Genomic DNA, 16,223 nt, shown 5'->3' on the forward strand with positions numbered 1-16,223 from the left:
CATTATCAATTCCAATTTCGGGCTCCGAGTTGTGAAACAATCATCAGAACGTATGCAATGAAAATCTTTTTATTAAGCTGCAAATTTCAATAGCTTCCCTTCCACGACTGAATCGGTGGAGCAAACCCAGGCTGGATGAAATCCTAACTGAGCTGCAGCTGTTTGATCAGTGAGACGTGGATGACGAGATGTGAAGGCACAGAGTCAGGGAGCTGAAAGACTGCTGATATTTAATGTAGCACAGCATAGTCTAAGATCATGTTGATGCTGTAGGACAACAATCAGTACAGGCTGCCTTCACACACACACACACAGAGACACAGAATGCACTTGTGTTACCTGTAACAGCGTTTATCATGAACCCCATAAAACAAAGCAGGGCCTTGTCCTTCATGCTTAGATATCTACAATAAGAACGTTAGCGTGAATATTTCATGTTCTGAAAAAAGAAAAGCGGGTTCCAAGTCCTAAGTAGTTCACTGATGGTCGGGTTAGGATCGGACCTTGAATGGAAATTCCACGGGTGAGAAGTCTTCAAAAGTAAAAGCTAAAATATCAAAGGTTTCTTACGGGGAGTCCTTAACGCTCAGTGGAAGAACAGAACCCGGGTCGCAGCGAGGTTCTCCGAGCCTTCATGACAGGGAGCGTTCCTGCACTTATCCCGCTTTAAACCCGACACGACCGGTTCTTTCAGTGATCCAAGTCAAAAAAAAAAAAACGAAAAAACATTTAAAGAGTACAGCTGAGGGGAAGAACGCGACACCTTCAGTCCAAAGCCTGGATACTGGAGGAGAAAGGAACGTTTAGAGCAGGAACGTCCTGCACTGGTTCATGGTTCTCTTTAGGGAACACTTCATGTGGTCAAACTGGGCACAGGCCGCCAGCAGAGTCAAGGATGAAAACAAAACAACAAAAGGTTCATTATTCTATCATTTCAAGCTCACTGCAAAGAGCTGGATGAAAACATGGACATGGCCTGGGGTCAAAGGGTCATCCATCAGTCAGGTAAAGATTTTTGTATTTTTACTACTACTACAGTTGCAGACTAAGGTCAGCTGGATGCAGGCTAATTAACCAGAGATAGCCTAATTATCCAGCTAACCTTAGCATGTTTGGCGCTAAATCCTGAATAAAAGACCTGAGGTGGTTTTCCCTGGATCGGCAGGTTGTTGAAACCTGCCAGTTTTCTACACTGCTGATTAAATGCAGTCTAGAAACAAGCAACAAGTTCTTAAGATATAGAACGAAAAGTTAGATCAACATTAGAGCCATGAATAAGAATATTTAAATCTTGCGGTTCCTTCATTTGCTGATGCATTCAAATATCCCGGAGCACATTGGTTCCCGTTTTACATGGGACCATCTGCAAGGGAAAAAATAAAAATTAGGATCAGGTTGAAATCGGCCCGATCGGTGCATCGGTTCGGTGCATTGACTAATCACTAACAATGATTAGCTCAATTTGACTAATCATTGTGTTTTATTTGAATCAGGGCCTTGTCACATACTCAACAGGACTTCACTGATTTTGCTTACCTTTCTGTTCGTTTTTTTTAATGCTTGCAATTAGTTCTTTTTTTATAGTTCCTTCACACCAAGCTTCATTTGACCAAAATCTGTTTTCACCGTTACAGAAAACAAGCCGTTTTCTGTAACAGTGATCTGGATGATGTGTGGAGTTTTGTCGGCCCATGCCCAGCTGAGACACAACGAGTTGTTCCGTTTCCGAGCAAACGTCTGTTTTAGGATCAAGTTGCCATCAGTAATAATGTTTGATCAGAATGATGAGCTCAGAATGAAACCACAGCTGTCGGAGGAGAGTAGCATGTGCAGTCAGTATTTAATATGTAGTGTCATAAAGAACCAGGAACAGATACCAGGGTTTTAGATGTGATGAAGAGGCAGGCACTGTGTGTGTGTGTGTGTGTGTGTGTGTGTGTGTGGTGTGTGTGTGTCTGTGTGTGTGTGTGTCTGTGTGTGTGTCTGTGTGTGTGTGTGTGTGTGTGTGTGTGTGTGTGTGTGTGTGTGTGTGTGTGTGTGTGTGTGTGTGTGGACTCTTCACATCCCGCTCTGATGTTCAGGAGTTTAACTGATTATTAAAGATCCTGTTCTGTGATGTTTTGTTCCTATTTTGACTTCATGACCCCAGAAACATGTTGAGACAGAGAGCGATGTTAAAAAAAAAGAAAAAACAATAAAAAAAAACAATTGAAAAAAGAAAAGTAAAATAAAGGGCAGCACAGTCCAGTCCGTCACTTCTTCTAATTTCATTGTCGGACGTGAGGCTTACAGAGATACACACAAAGCAGTTTGTTTTTTTTTTCTCCTTTCTTTTCCTTTTTTTTTTTTTACACACGCTGATGATGAGGTCACAGCGCGGCCGTACAAACTGACCGACTGACCGAGCTACAGCATTAACGACCTTAGAGGATGCCAGATTGATTACATTGTTGTTGGGTTTCTTCTTCTTCTTCAGCCTGACTGTGTCTCATCCATCTTGCACAGGCATACAGACATGTACTCTCACACACGCAGACATGAGCACGCAACCACACACACACACACACACACACACACACACCACCGCCCCTCCCCCTCCCTAATGTTCACAAAGCGCACCTAAAATCAAAGTACAGATCTCCCCTAAGCTGACCCCACTCATTCCATTGGAATTCACGTGGATTTCATCATTCTTCCACACTTTTCTCCCCCCTTCCCGCCCCCCACTTCTACTCCCATAATCTGACCTTCTTGCCCTCAACCCTCCACCCCCCAACCGGCCCCGCCCTCCCTCCTGTCTGCTTGAGCTGAGGTCGTACAGTAAGATCAGGGGGTGCAGTCTTTATGTTGAGCTGAGGAAGGGGGGAGCGGAGGGATGGGTGGGGCAGGAGAGGGGTGGTGGTGGTGGTGATGGTGGTGGGGGCGGGGGGTGTGAGGGGGCAGAGGTCTGCTCCTGTTCAGTCGTCTTCCAGTCCCTGGTTGAGGAGAAAGTTGGCCGCCAGGTTCTCGTTCTTCTCGCAGGCGAAGTAGGCCTGGATGACCAGCGCCTCGGGGAAACCCAGAGCTTTTAACTGGAGACAGAGGAGGAGACAGAAGAGGAGACAGAGCAGGAGACAGAAGAGGAGACAGAGGAGGAGACAGAGCAGGAGACAGAGGAGGAGACACAGCAGGAGACAGAAGAGGAGACGAGGCAGGGTTAGCACCAGGAAGCAGCACTGCAATATGGGATTTGGTGTTTTCAACAGATTTTTTTATCCACCTCTGGAAAGCTCTGTTACCAACTGTGACTCCTCAGACAGAAAAAAAAAACTGGAACTTAATGGTCAGGCTTTTTAACGATTGGTTATTGGCAGGTCTTTTGCAATAAGCAATAAATCAATTAATCACATAATAAATTTGTTTTTCTCTTTTCTCACTTTCGACTAAAAACTGGATCACAAAAGTCTTCAGTCTGGCGCTTTGGCCTCAAATGGCACTTCTATCAGAGGACAATCTCAACTTCATAGTTCATTCAATTTGTTGTTCCTGTTATTTTGTTCATTTTGGATTTTTTAAATGTCTTCCAGTTCCAGCGCTGAATGTTCACCAGAATTTTAAGAACGCGTTCTACAATAGATCACTTTAAAATGGTTTCAAAACAACAATATTATCGTTTATCGCAATTCCTTCTGGGACAATTTATCATCCAGAAACATTTGTGATGCAGTCATCGGCCAGTGGCCTTCAGCTCCTGGACTCACCCTTTCGATGGCTTCCTTCTCCTGTGGTGTGACCTGGATGTAGTTGACGGGCGCGCCCTCTTCGCCCGCCGCTCCCATCTCGCCGACCTCCGGGGCGTCGCCTCCTTCTCCCACCGGCTCGTTCAGCATCTGGATGAACAGCTCCTGATGTTGGCTGATTTGCTGCAGACAGAAAGAGGCGGAGTTCCTGCCGATGTCATTTGAGTCCTTTTGCTCAGGAGACATTGAAAAGGATTTTTATTTTAGGGTATCAATATAAAAGCAGCATGCATCATTTTCCTCCCACTTGAAATGATTCCTTGAACGATTCAGTGCCTCCATTATTAAAATTCCTTGAGGAATATTTACCTGCCCTAAAACTTTGTTAATTCAGAGCGAAGCAGGAGTAAATATACAGACTGAACACGGCCGGAGGCTGAGTAGCTGATGGTTACAGTGTAAGAAATCTATTGGACGTATCGCACAATAGACTTCATATGATCATGATCACAGTCTCAACAAACGGGAGGCAGAAATCATGATGGTGGTACTGGCTGGTAAAACGAGTTTCTGAGTGTGACGAACGAAGGTGCCATAAATATCCTGTATTGCTGCCCCTGTTCTCGCTCTTGGCCCCTGGTCTACCGGTCGTCCCCCCGGTCTACCGGTCGTCTGTCCCCTGGTCTACCGGTCGTCCCCCCTGGTCTACCGGTCGTCCCCCCTGGTCTGCTTTCACTCCAGGCGACATTTTCCGTATTCTCAAACCCAAAGCTTGACATGTCACTAAAGAAGAAGAAACTAAAACCTGGAGCATAGACATTTTTTATCAGTGTATTTGTGAGCCTGCCTCTTTATTATTGAATTGAATATCATTTCAGATCTTTGTATTACTGCAGGTTAACTTAGAGAGTGAGCTGTTATTGTTATGGGTTAGTTTTCTAAACTGCAGAAATCTGTTAGGGACGCTCAAAAATGAAAAATTGGACTGATATTGATATCCTTACTAGCACTGGTGTTATGCCAGATTTACCAATATTTTACTTTTGATTTTTTTTTCATCCAATTAAGATTAATAAGAATAATCTATAGATTATTCTTATTGATCTTAAGAATAATCAATGGATTACTCAATTACTGAAATATTCATTGACAACAGCCCTTCTTCACACACACAATAACACACACAGGTGCGTGTGTGCGTGTGTGTGTGTGTGTGTGTTACCTGTAGAAGTTGTGGGTTCTCTCGGCCCAGTTGCTGCAGGAGTGCTGGGAGCAGGGCCGGGTTCTGCTGGATGGCCTGCCTCATGTGCAGGAACTGCGGCTGGGTTCTCAGGAATGCTAGTGGGTTCTCACCTGCTGGGCCCCACACACACACACACAAAAGACACACAAAAAACACAACCAAGCAACCGCTGAGAAACGTCAAAACAAAAAATATGAACGATCCAACAGCCCTGGACACCAAGGATGAGTAGATCACACAGCCAGGGTTGCCATGCCAACACTGTTTGAAAAAAACCCAAAACATTTCTGTGTATAGTTCTGGTCAATACTCCACACTGCAGTATCTGCATCAGCAGTGAAACTAGACTGGAACTTAAAATGTAACCAATACAAGGACACACAGCTAATTTAGCTTCACTGCAGAGTTTAAAGGAACAAAATAAAGAAATATATCTTGTTTACAGTAGTTACCATGGCTACTGGACAAAACAAGACAGAAATCTCCATGGAGTTTATTTTTAATGTCATTCCCAGATCCGAGTTCTGACTTCACCTCAGCAAACGGAGCAGCACCAGCAGAGACCAACACTTCACTGTATTACTCCATCACTGTTGTCATCAGTGTTACAAATAAACAATAAAATGTATTATTGTTACTATAAGATATTTCAGGATCTTTAGCTGGTGCATAAACTGCCTCTTCAAGAGCCATTAAAGTCTAAATTATTATTAGTGTGTTATGAATCACTACGACATGAACAGAAACACACACACACATTTTCTAACAGGGTTTCCTATAAACCCAAAGCGTTCCTCATCAGAACTCTCTGGTTCTTTCTGCATTATGCACAGCAGCATCCTCCATCTTTTAAAGCCAACTGATGATCTTCCTAAGGGTTTCTAGGAAAACTGATCAGAGCATTGAGCATGAAAAGCTCATACCTAATCTCACATTTCAAGCAGAAATGTGTTTTTTTTAATCCCATCATACAGATAAACCAACAGAAATGAGTTTCATTTCTCAGTCGGAAGACAAAGAGCTGCATCGTACCTTCTGCTAGAGACGGAGGCTCCGTGGGGCCAGATGTGGGGGCCTGGGCCGGTGGGTTGCTCTCCTGAACCGGGCTGCTGGGAATACCCTGGGAACCAAACAGTGCACATCAATCACACACACAGCTGCACACTTCCTGGATTGTGGTTGGAAAGACTCAAACACCCGACGTTAAATCAGAACAAAGAGGTCAGAGTCCACGGTCCAGATCGATTCTGACCTCTGAACTGATTACACGGTCAGAAACCAATCTGGAGTTCTTCCTAGAACGGTTAGTAGTTCAGTGTGTGAGACGTACAGTGAGGAGGTACTCCACCGCTCTGTGAGGGTTGTTGAAGCTGGCCCGCAGTGCAGCTACCACTCGCTCCCTCTCGTAGCCCATAGACATGATCTCTGTCAGCATGGCCTCGTACTCGGCTCCAGTCACTGCAGACACAACGGCAGCAGGAAAGAAATGCTCTGTTTTATTGGCTTCAACTGGAGCGCCAGGCATGAGTCAGCAAAAACTGTTGAAATACTTCAACTGTTGACTGATATTAGAAAAACAACTGCTTTAAAAATCTATGAACTGCACCAAAACTTAGCTTCTTACATCTTAGTTTTCAAAGTTTAATTCATTTTTTTTTATTTAAAAATGCACAGGAAAACCAGAAAATTCACAAGTGGGATTTATTGATTTCATATTTCTAGATATGAATTGGATGATTTGTTCATCTATTCAATTTGAACATTTGAGTTCAGTCACCTGATGACACTAATATAGAGCTGTGTATCCTCAGCATAGCTATGGTAACTAAAATTGCTTGTTATAATTGAGCTAAATGGAGAGCGTAGACATTAAATCTAAAGGGGCCCAAGGTGGAACCCTGTGGTACCCCGTATGAGACATTTATCAGCTCTAATGAAGTCACTTATTGACATAAAGAGGTTTGTTTCATGACACAGTTAATACTTTAGCAAGAAATCATACAGCTGCAGGCATTTCCTTTTGAAAAAATATAAAGGATAACATATATAAGAACTGGAAATTGACAACATTTTAACTCCAACTTATCTAAGGACTGAAATGCTTAACAATAACATAACCAAATTAAACCAAAAGCTTTTCTGAGAAATGAATAAAGGAATAATTTTGATGTTTGCTTTTTCTCAACAAACTACAGATCTCTTGATGACAGAAATTGTTTCTCATCAGGCACAACAGGAAAGTCAGAGGCTTTGGTTTTGACTCAGTTCTACAGCAAATAGATTTTTTTCTAAAGACTCCTACTTGCTTTCAGATGTTGCAAAAGCAGCGACACAATCAGGGGTGATGTCAATCTAAAGCTAAAATTGTTGCATCTAGAAGCTGCATTCACAGCAAAGATGCTTGGAGGACAACTGTTAGTCTGAGGCTAAGTTTACCCGGCCTTTAAATAGACCACTACACAAAAAATAGGAAATGCAAAGAAGAATTTTATTCATGTCACATATAAGGTTTATATCAGCCAATCTATGAGAACGCCACTTCTAAAAAGTAACAGTCCTCCCCAGCATAATGTGGGCCGGCGGCATGACGGACGCCGCTTCCCCTTTCTGTCTGAGGATGAAACAGGAATCCCCCTCATTGCTCTCTGTGACGCCGCGATACGGAAGGGCTCGCTGTTGTCAGCCTCTAAACATAGATGCGGCACGCAAAGCAGCGCAGCCTGTAAAGTCCCCCAAATGACAGCAGTGACAGCTGCTGGCTGACAATGTGGAGAGAAAAAGGCAGCAGCGCGACAACACCTTCAATGACAAGGTCCGAAAACCGTTGGGGTGAGCAAGCGGCAGCGGCTACTGTGCGTTGAAGCGGTGTGGTACCTACCGAGCGTTGAGGAGGCGTCCAGGCCCTGACTGACACCACTGGAGCTGCAAGACACCAACAAACATGAGATTTTAGACTGAGAGTTGAGCTTCATGCCTGAAAGAAGATTCTGACTTTGTCATCCGTTACCAGAGAGATGAAGTCCGATTTTCTTTTTAAAAAAAGAACGAATAAAATTATTTGTGTAACTCAAAAGTTGGCATATTTAAATGATGCTATGTCTGTGAAAAGCAGCTTAGAAATAAATATTATTAAAACCAAATTTAGCAAGAGGAGAATTCAACATTTTGATTCAAGTAATTCAGCAAATTCAAATGTTTGAAACAGAAACAGATAAGAATGGGCTTTTTTTTAAATAAAAAAAGTCCTAAACTTGTAAAACAAACATAAGAAAATCTATTTCAGTTCAGCAGATTAAAAAAATAAATCACCACAATGTTTGACAAGAGAAAAAGCCAGAATAAAGACAACATTTAACTAAAGCAGGCTGCAGTGATTGTCTGAAGTCAACTTTGATTTGATTAAAATAAAACTGTTCCTGTAGATCCATTCCCTTTTACATTCTTTCCCTTCACATATGCAACATTGATCCTTTAGCACATGGAGAACAAATAAAAGTTTCACTTCAGCAGAAAACTGTTGACTTAAACTGGTTTGCTCCAGGATTTAGAGACTTTTCAGACCAAATCATCAGCTGAGCTGTGCAGGGACCTGAAATCCTGTAGCCTTTTAATATCAAACATGAGTGGAACAGTAATATGGTAGGAATCAATATTCCATGTTGCGAGAACAACATGGAAATGGAATTAGTTCTTAAAACAAAGAAATGAAATTCGAAATGGTTGCCGTTTCTCTTCCACATCAGCTCTACCTGGCTGGCTGCTGGGGTTCTGTGGCTGCCGGGTTGGGCTCCGGTTTGGCCTCCTCTGAAGAAATTTGGACAGCTGTGGGGGCCGGGGCCGGGGCGGGGACCGGGGCCTGAGCTGGGTTTGTAGCCGGGGCGGGGGTGGAGGTGGAGCCAGAGTCTTGTACAGGCGGCTTGGGGGCTTCTGAGACTGGCGGTGAGGCTGGAGCTGCAGGTTTAGCCTTTTATTAATTCAAAAACAGTCAAAAGAGAAAAGTGTTAGAAAACAAAAAGAAAACATTTCAACTCACGAGAGCAATAAGAGTTCTGGGAACAAGGTTGTTACAGAATTTCCAGCACAGGATCAAAACTTTTTCCACAATTTTCCATGCTTGTTTGCACATTCTACCTTTAATATGTCTGAATTTAGTTTCACCTGCAGGTTCCTTAAATAAACAAACAGATTTCTACAGCCTTACACTGTGAGCGCAATTATCAGCCAGGTGAGGATTTGCCCATGTCATCATCTTCAGGCATATTTTCTAACTCCAACAGGGAAAAACGTCATTGATTTAAGGTGACCTATTAACCCATTATGAAAAAAATTGACATTTTGCTCATTTTCATTTTATTTCCACTTGGTGTTTCTGTTGCTTCTAAAAACAGCCCAAGTGCTTTAAAAACAAACATGCATCTGTTTTTGGGTAATAAGTCGGTGCCACATGGTGCCTGGAAAATGAGCTATTTAAAAACAAACTCCTGATTTTTGAGTCACCCAGCAACCCAAGTGGAGCTACAGCTGGTTTTACCGCTCTACAATGGCTGCTGAAAAAGACAAGCGATATTTGCTGACTTGGCATCCAGAAACTAATCGCTGCACCATTGTTGGTTGGTTGTGCAGGAGGCTCCACTTCTGCTTTTGAAAGATGTCCACTTGTATAATTTGTATTTACACTCGCATTTTTATGTGAGTGTAAATACTGGGTTGGGGCCAGCAGCAGCTTATTTGGCTTTAAAGTGACAAGACACTCTAAAACAGCTAAAACAGCTGATTCTGAAAGGAGCTTAAAATAGGAAGAACTAAGAGAAAATGATCTTTTTTTTTTTTTGCAAAGAAATGTCATTAACTTGTTTTGCATATGTCTATTGTCTATTCCAACCAGTTAAAGGAAGTATAACGGGTCACCTTAAGCATAGAAGGTAATATTCATCTGTGTAATAAGGCAACATTATATATCAATGTGTGTATAATTAATAGAAAGGTTCTTCTTTTTTTCTTCTTTTTGCCAAAATGGGCCAAAAAAAATAGAGATTAAACCGAGTCTGAAAAATCTAAAGTCAAAAGTTACAAAAACAAAAACACACAAAAGTCTGTCAGACGGATGCAGCAGTGGATGCTAAATGTATTGGAAAGTGATCAAAGAACCGTCAAACGTTTTGTTGCAAACAGACTCAGGAAAGAAAAACATACAAAGTAAAAAAAAAAAAACAGACTTGTCTAATAACTGAAGGAATTGAGGATTTTAAAAGACAAAATGCTGATTCCTTAAAAATGTTGAATACTGATGACTGCATCAGTAAATAGATTCCCCCCCCCAAAGTTTGAAGTCTTCCAGACCCAGTTTAAGAACCACAGATTCATTTCACAATCGGATTTTTCAATAAGCACACTTTCAGTCAGTATTTGAAAAAAACTGAATATTGATTAAAATATTCAAATCAAGGTGCAATGCAACGTCAGACAGAAGTAAGAAAGTCAATCTGAACATAAATCCCACTGTGAAAAACTATTGCATAAAAAAGAAATAAACTTGAAAAATTCACAAAATTTCCAAAAGCCAATTCTCATTTACCCGTTATCATCAAAATCCAGAGAATAAATAGAATTATATTTCATAATTTCAGATTATACAGGAATGCTGGACTAAAACAGACGTTTAGTCCAGAAAATCCATGTGAAAAAAAATCTATGTGAAATGAACAATCAGCCTTGAATTAATCCCTAATCTCACCTTGGACACCATCACGACAACAAAATTCTTCTCGTCGATCTTGTAGTCTTTAATAGGCGTGTCATCTTGCAAGATTTTCCCTGCATAAATCAACTTCTGCCCAGAAACGGGGAAGTTGTCCTTTCCCCGTTCAGCCTCGATCTTCTCCTTCAAGGCCTTCACCTGATGAACGAGAGCAGACGAGAAGCATGACGGCAGGTGACACGGATTCAAAACCTTCTGTGGACTCAGAAAGTCTGACCTTTAGTTCATTCTGTCACGATTCAAACACTTTCATGGAGTTTTATTCTGGCTATATGCAAGTAGAAGATATAAGCTTTGCTCAACTGCAGGATAAAAAAAAATATTTTGCGCATTTGTAAGACACAAGTTCAATACAATACCTTTTCAATTGCAATTTAGGTCTGTACTTTGACTGGGCCATTCTAACACAAATATGCTGTCGTGCAGGAAAGTCAACCTCCGCCCTCATCTCAAATCCTGGCTCCATCCGTCATCCCATCCTTTGCCCTTCCCACAGCATGATCCTGTCACTACCATGTGCCAGTATTGCGTTCTGCAACTTTCACACATGTCTTTGCTTCAGCACACAAGAACCAAATACTTAGGTCATCAGTTATAAGTAAAAAACCTGACCAGTAACCTGGTCAATGAAACTGAGCTCTGGATCTCTGCTGCTGCTCCTCCAGAGTTAAACGCTTTCCTCAGCTAGTGCGTTAGTTGAGGTTTGCAGCCGTAGCTTGGCAGATTCGCGGTTTGTGTCACACCATTTCTAGTTTTTGGATGATGGACTGAACCGCAATTTATGAGTTGTTCAAAGCTTAACATATTGTTTTATGTTCTATGTGTGCTAATTTACTCCATGTTCTGCATGATGGCGTTTGTTCTCTAATAAACTTGCGAGGATTCGCAGAACAGCTGGTTTTATGCTGAGATTAAAATAAATGATTCTGAGCACAAAGTCTGACATAGACGAATCAGAATAAATACAAATATAAAAACGTTCCACTCATTTGCTTATGAAAAAATGGAAAACTATGAAAAGAAATTATGTAGCTATGCACTAATTTGCCTTGGTCTATCACATAAAATTGAATTAAAATCACACTCACCAGATTATAATGTGGAAAAAGTAGAAAAGCATTTGATTACAAGGCACTCTGTTTAGTGCCAAAATACTTCAAACAAGAGAACTGAAAAGCTAGCTGAAGCCTCATTCAAAACAGCCCAACTACATTTCTGAAATGACTGAGCAGTGACACCCCCCCTCAATAAAAACTTTAGTTTCGACTCCTAGCTTTTGCGTTTCTCTGCGTCTTCTTCTATAAAGTCCAAATACAGGAATAACTCTCAGTAACACCACAGTAAAAGAGCCGACTGGTCTTTAGCATTTGACTCACATGATACACCCCACAGTCGAGAGCATGTTGAACTGAGCCAGCTGCCCACTGTGCTAGCTGCACAGCTAATCATAATTGGCAGAGTCATAAGCATTAGCATTAGCGTCCCCCTTGTTCATGTTGTAAGTATTGGGTTTCCAGGGTCAAAAACTGCGTCAAGTCGTGGCATAAAATGAGCAACAACCACCTCATGCCCAGGCGACAAACTTAGAATGCCAAATAACTTATTAATGGCCGCGTCGGAGGGACTTTGTTGGTATGCTGTCATGCTAACGGCAGCAACATTAGCCAGCTAAAGTTAGCCCGTAATAGATTTGAGGTGTCGCGTTGTTTCGGAATTTCAGGAGGGCTGCCAATGTGCGCTAAATACGCCCCACTTTTGCCGAAATTACGCGAATAAACGAACCACTCAAAACTGCATGGTCCGCCGCAAACTAAAACACTAGTGAAACAGCTAGCAACGTTAGTTGCGCTAGTTAGCAAGTAGCCACTCACCGTTTGTTCGGGGTCTATCTCAATCTGAATAGTCTGCTGCTGCAGTGTTTTCAGCGTGATCTGCATGGTCGCTGACGGCTGACGTCCTGTCAGATTTCCTTCCGATGGAGAAACAGTTGCTTCGCAGAGCACTTAGTTTGTTTTCAAAGTTGGCGTTTCGGGTAAGACGGGAGCTAACCGACAAATGTGTGTATCCATGAGCACTCAGCAAATCGCCATCTTTGGTGACAAGTTGGTAGAGCGGTGAGAGAGGCAGCGCTGGGAGCCGCGAGATCTCGTTACAGAGCGACGCGATTACGAATCGGAACCGTGAAGGCAACGCGACAGGAATGAAACACGTGTTGCTCAACACGTGTAGAACAACACTTAACTTTATTTATTTATTTATTTATTTATTTATTTATTTATTTATTTATTTATTTATTTATTTATTGTCCTTCATGTCATTTTAATTTAAAGTTTTAATGTTGCTGTCAAAGTTTTTGCTGATTTTTTTTTTACATATATTATATAATTTTAATTTCTTAATTTTAGACCGCTTTCTGCATTTTGATAGAAACATATTGTGTGAAAGCAGAACTGTCCACTGATAAATTAAAGAAGGTCCTTGGTCAGAGAGGTGACCAGGAATCCTATAGGCACTAGAACCGCTCCAGTCTTTCTTTGTGCACAGAAGAACAAAAATATCCAAAAGGTCAGTCATTGGTGATGTTTTTTTTCTCCAATCAGGTTTTCGTGGCCCTGTGACCTGATGGAAGCCACTTCTTCCTTAGAACATGTCGAACCAGGAGAAACAAAATCAGCTGGTCTGATAAAACCACATGAGAAAAGTATGGCCTGAACTCCAAGCCTCAGTGCACAAACACTGATCTCGACCATGGAGTACTTATTTGCATACATATACAGACACATATTCTGATCGGACAAACTTTGACTGGGAAATGGGATAAACTGTTTTCTTAGACACATGTAAATACATAGGAATAACGCTCCTTAAAGTTCATAATTCCTCTTCAGGGTATGTCTCTTCTTGGTGCATTCAGTAGACTTTAAAGAACTAACTGCCGCAGAAAGTAACATCTTCATCCAGAGAGTCATATCTACATGTTATGAAACTCTCTCTCTCTACAGATAAAAAGAAATCCAAAGTCCAGGCTGTATAATAATGAATTAATGAATTTATTGTACAGGTACATTTATGAAATGCAGAAATTGTGGCCTGAAGGAAAAATTAGATGTGGAAATGTTTATGGAGATATTCGGATCCCACATTCTGGACTGACATGCATAATGACTGCACTAGGCAAGGCAGTTTGAGCTGACTATGAAAGATTTGATTTTTGTCTTTCAGTAATCAGCATCAGTTTAAAGTCAAATCTAGTTTCAGTTTTTTCTTTGGATCACAATGAAGAAAAGTTCGTTTCACATCAATATCAACTGATTTAATGAAGAACATTTGCTCTGCAGATCAGCTCTGTGTAATAAAAGAATGAAAGAAAACATCAGAAGATCATTAATGGCTCCTGGAGCAAAGAGACTGAGAAGAACTACATTTAAACCAGAGAAATAGAGAAGAATAGAACAGCAGACCCATGAAGCCTGATGTGAAGTCAGAGAGTAGAGATGAAATCTAGTTGGGTTTAATGAAATCTGCAGAGGATCCAGACCCAAAATAATGCCACACCCTAACTCCAGCCAGTAGCGGCTGAGTGAATGTGGTCTGGACTCTGTGGAGGAGAGTCATGGTTTCAGAGACGCTGTAGAAGGACAGAAGACCTGCTGTGTGATCCAGATACACTCCGATTCTGGAGGAAACTGGACCTGAGATGGGGGTCCAGATGTTGTTGTGTCCAAATCTAGAACTACTACAATCTAAAGCCCAAGATTTGTCATTACATCCAAATCCACTCTCTTTCCAGGTTCCTGCTCTGCTGGTATTCTCGTATGCGACTGATACAGAAACATGTTCCCCGCTCCTGTCCACCTCCCAGTAACAACGTCCAGTCAGACTCTCTCTACTCAGAACCTGAAGGTGATCAATGAATCTGTCTGGATGATTAGAATAAGACTGACGGTCGTTCATCCATGTCACCTTCCTGTTCCTCTCTGATAGTTTAAGCCGTGTGTTTGCTGTGTTTGGATCCATTGTGATTTCAAGTGAATATTTCAAGAACTCAGCTCTGGTCTTTGGTTCTTGTGCTGACAGCAGAACATCCACCTCAGTGACCATCAGTGAGATGTTTGTCCATGAGTCTCTCAGGACGTCCTGCAGTTTGTCTCTGAGCTCTGACACAGCTGCTGTCACGTCCTCAAAGTGTCTCAGAGGACGGATGTTGATGCTGGATGAGTGTGTGGACTCACTGGGTGCTGGCAGTGAGGGGTAGTTGAGGAGAAACTGGTTGTGATCCTGTGTGTGTGAGAGCTGCTCCAGCTCAGCGTCTTTCCTCTTCAGCTCAGTGATCTCCTGCTGCAGCTTCTCCTCAACATCTTTGACTCGACTCACTTCAGTTTCCTGCTGGGATCTGATCTGCTGCTTCACCTCAGAGCTTCTTTTCTGGAGGAGACGGATCATCTGGGTGAAGATCTCCTCACTGTCCTCCACTGTTTTATCAGCAGAGCGATTGATGGCCTCCACCTCCTGTTGAAGCAGCTTCACATCTTTCTCTCTGTCCTGGATTCTCTGCTGGATGTTTCCTCGTCTCTCCTCCAGCTCTCTCTGCCTCTCAGTCCTTTCTGCTGCAGCTGACACTGTGTCATGACCTTTATGTTCATCCACTGAACAGAGATAACAGATAGACTTCTGATCAGTACGACAGAACATCTTCATCATCTCGTCGTGATCAGAGCAAATGTTCTCCTGCAGGTTCTTGGTCGGCTCCACCAGCTTGTGTTTCTTCATTCGAGGAACATCAAGGTGAGGCTGGAGGTGATTCTTACAGTAGGAAACCAGACAGACTAAACAGGACTTGATGGCTTTCAGTTTTCTTCCAGTGCAGAAGTCACAGGCCACATCTTCAGGTCCAGCATAGCAGTGGTCAGCAGCAGCAGCTTGGAGTCCAGTCTTCATCATCTTCTCCACTAGAGCTGCTAGCATGGTGCTCTTCTTTAGCACAGGTCTCGGTGTGAATGTCTCCCTGCACTGAGGGCAGCTGTGGATTCCCTTCTGATCCTCTTCATCCCACTGGGTTTTAATACACTTCATGCAGTAGCTGTGTCCACAGGGAATAGTCACCGGATCCTTCAGTAGATCCAGACAGATGGAACAGGAGAAAGTTTCTGGGTCCATTTCTGCTCTCGGTCACAGTGACTGTGTGAGTTTCATCTCATTCAACTGGGTTGACCTGTGAGTCACATGTCAGAACTGAGAGGCAGCAGCCAATCAGCTTTCACCTTCAGCAGACTTTGAATCCTTGCAGATTGAAGGCGTGTTTGAGGAGGAAGAGGAGAGAGAGAAATATGAGGCTTAGAGAGAAAGACTAGGAAATGATTAACTGAATGAGTGGAGGAATAAGAGAGTCTGATAATCCTCTGTTATTAATTAATAGAATAATAAAATTTCACTGAAGATTATGGCTGTTATCTGACATCAGTTCTTTTCAACTGATAAAATAATAAGAGCTCAGAACAAACAT

The 16,223-nt window shown here is 42.2% G+C and overlaps 2 protein-coding genes across 2 annotated transcripts; both read right to left on the bottom strand.

Moving 5' to 3' along the window:
• Positions 1–211: 211 nt before the first annotated feature.
• rad23aa (RAD23 homolog A, nucleotide excision repair protein a) lies at positions 212–12,849 on the bottom strand. Its single transcript, XM_055036244.1, has 9 exons — positions 12,592–12,849; positions 10,697–10,858; positions 8,712–8,926; positions 7,841–7,884; positions 6,293–6,420; positions 5,995–6,082; positions 4,942–5,072; positions 3,741–3,902; positions 212–3,071 (listed from the first exon to the last, which is right to left on the bottom strand). The coding sequence occupies exons 1-9, from the start codon at positions 12,655–12,657 to the stop codon at positions 2,958–2,960; spliced, it is 1,110 nt and encodes a 369-aa protein (XP_054892219.1). The 5' UTR covers positions 12,658–12,849; the 3' UTR covers positions 212–2,957.
• A 902-nt stretch (positions 12,850–13,751) lies between these two features.
• On the bottom strand, positions 13,752–15,889 carry LOC129363904 (tripartite motif-containing protein 16-like). The gene has a single exon (XM_055036243.1). The coding sequence runs from the start codon at positions 15,875–15,877 to the stop codon at positions 14,222–14,224; it is 1,656 nt and encodes a 551-aa protein (XP_054892218.1). The 5' UTR covers positions 15,878–15,889; the 3' UTR covers positions 13,752–14,221.
• Positions 15,890–16,223: the final 334 nt, after the last annotated feature.

This window comes from Poeciliopsis prolifica, unplaced genomic scaffold (assembly GCF_027474105.1).
Source record: "Poeciliopsis prolifica strain line A6 unplaced genomic scaffold, Auburn_PproV2 SCAFFOLD010, whole genome shotgun sequence".
Classification (NCBI taxonomy): domain Eukaryota; kingdom Metazoa; phylum Chordata; class Actinopteri; order Cyprinodontiformes; family Poeciliidae; genus Poeciliopsis; species Poeciliopsis prolifica.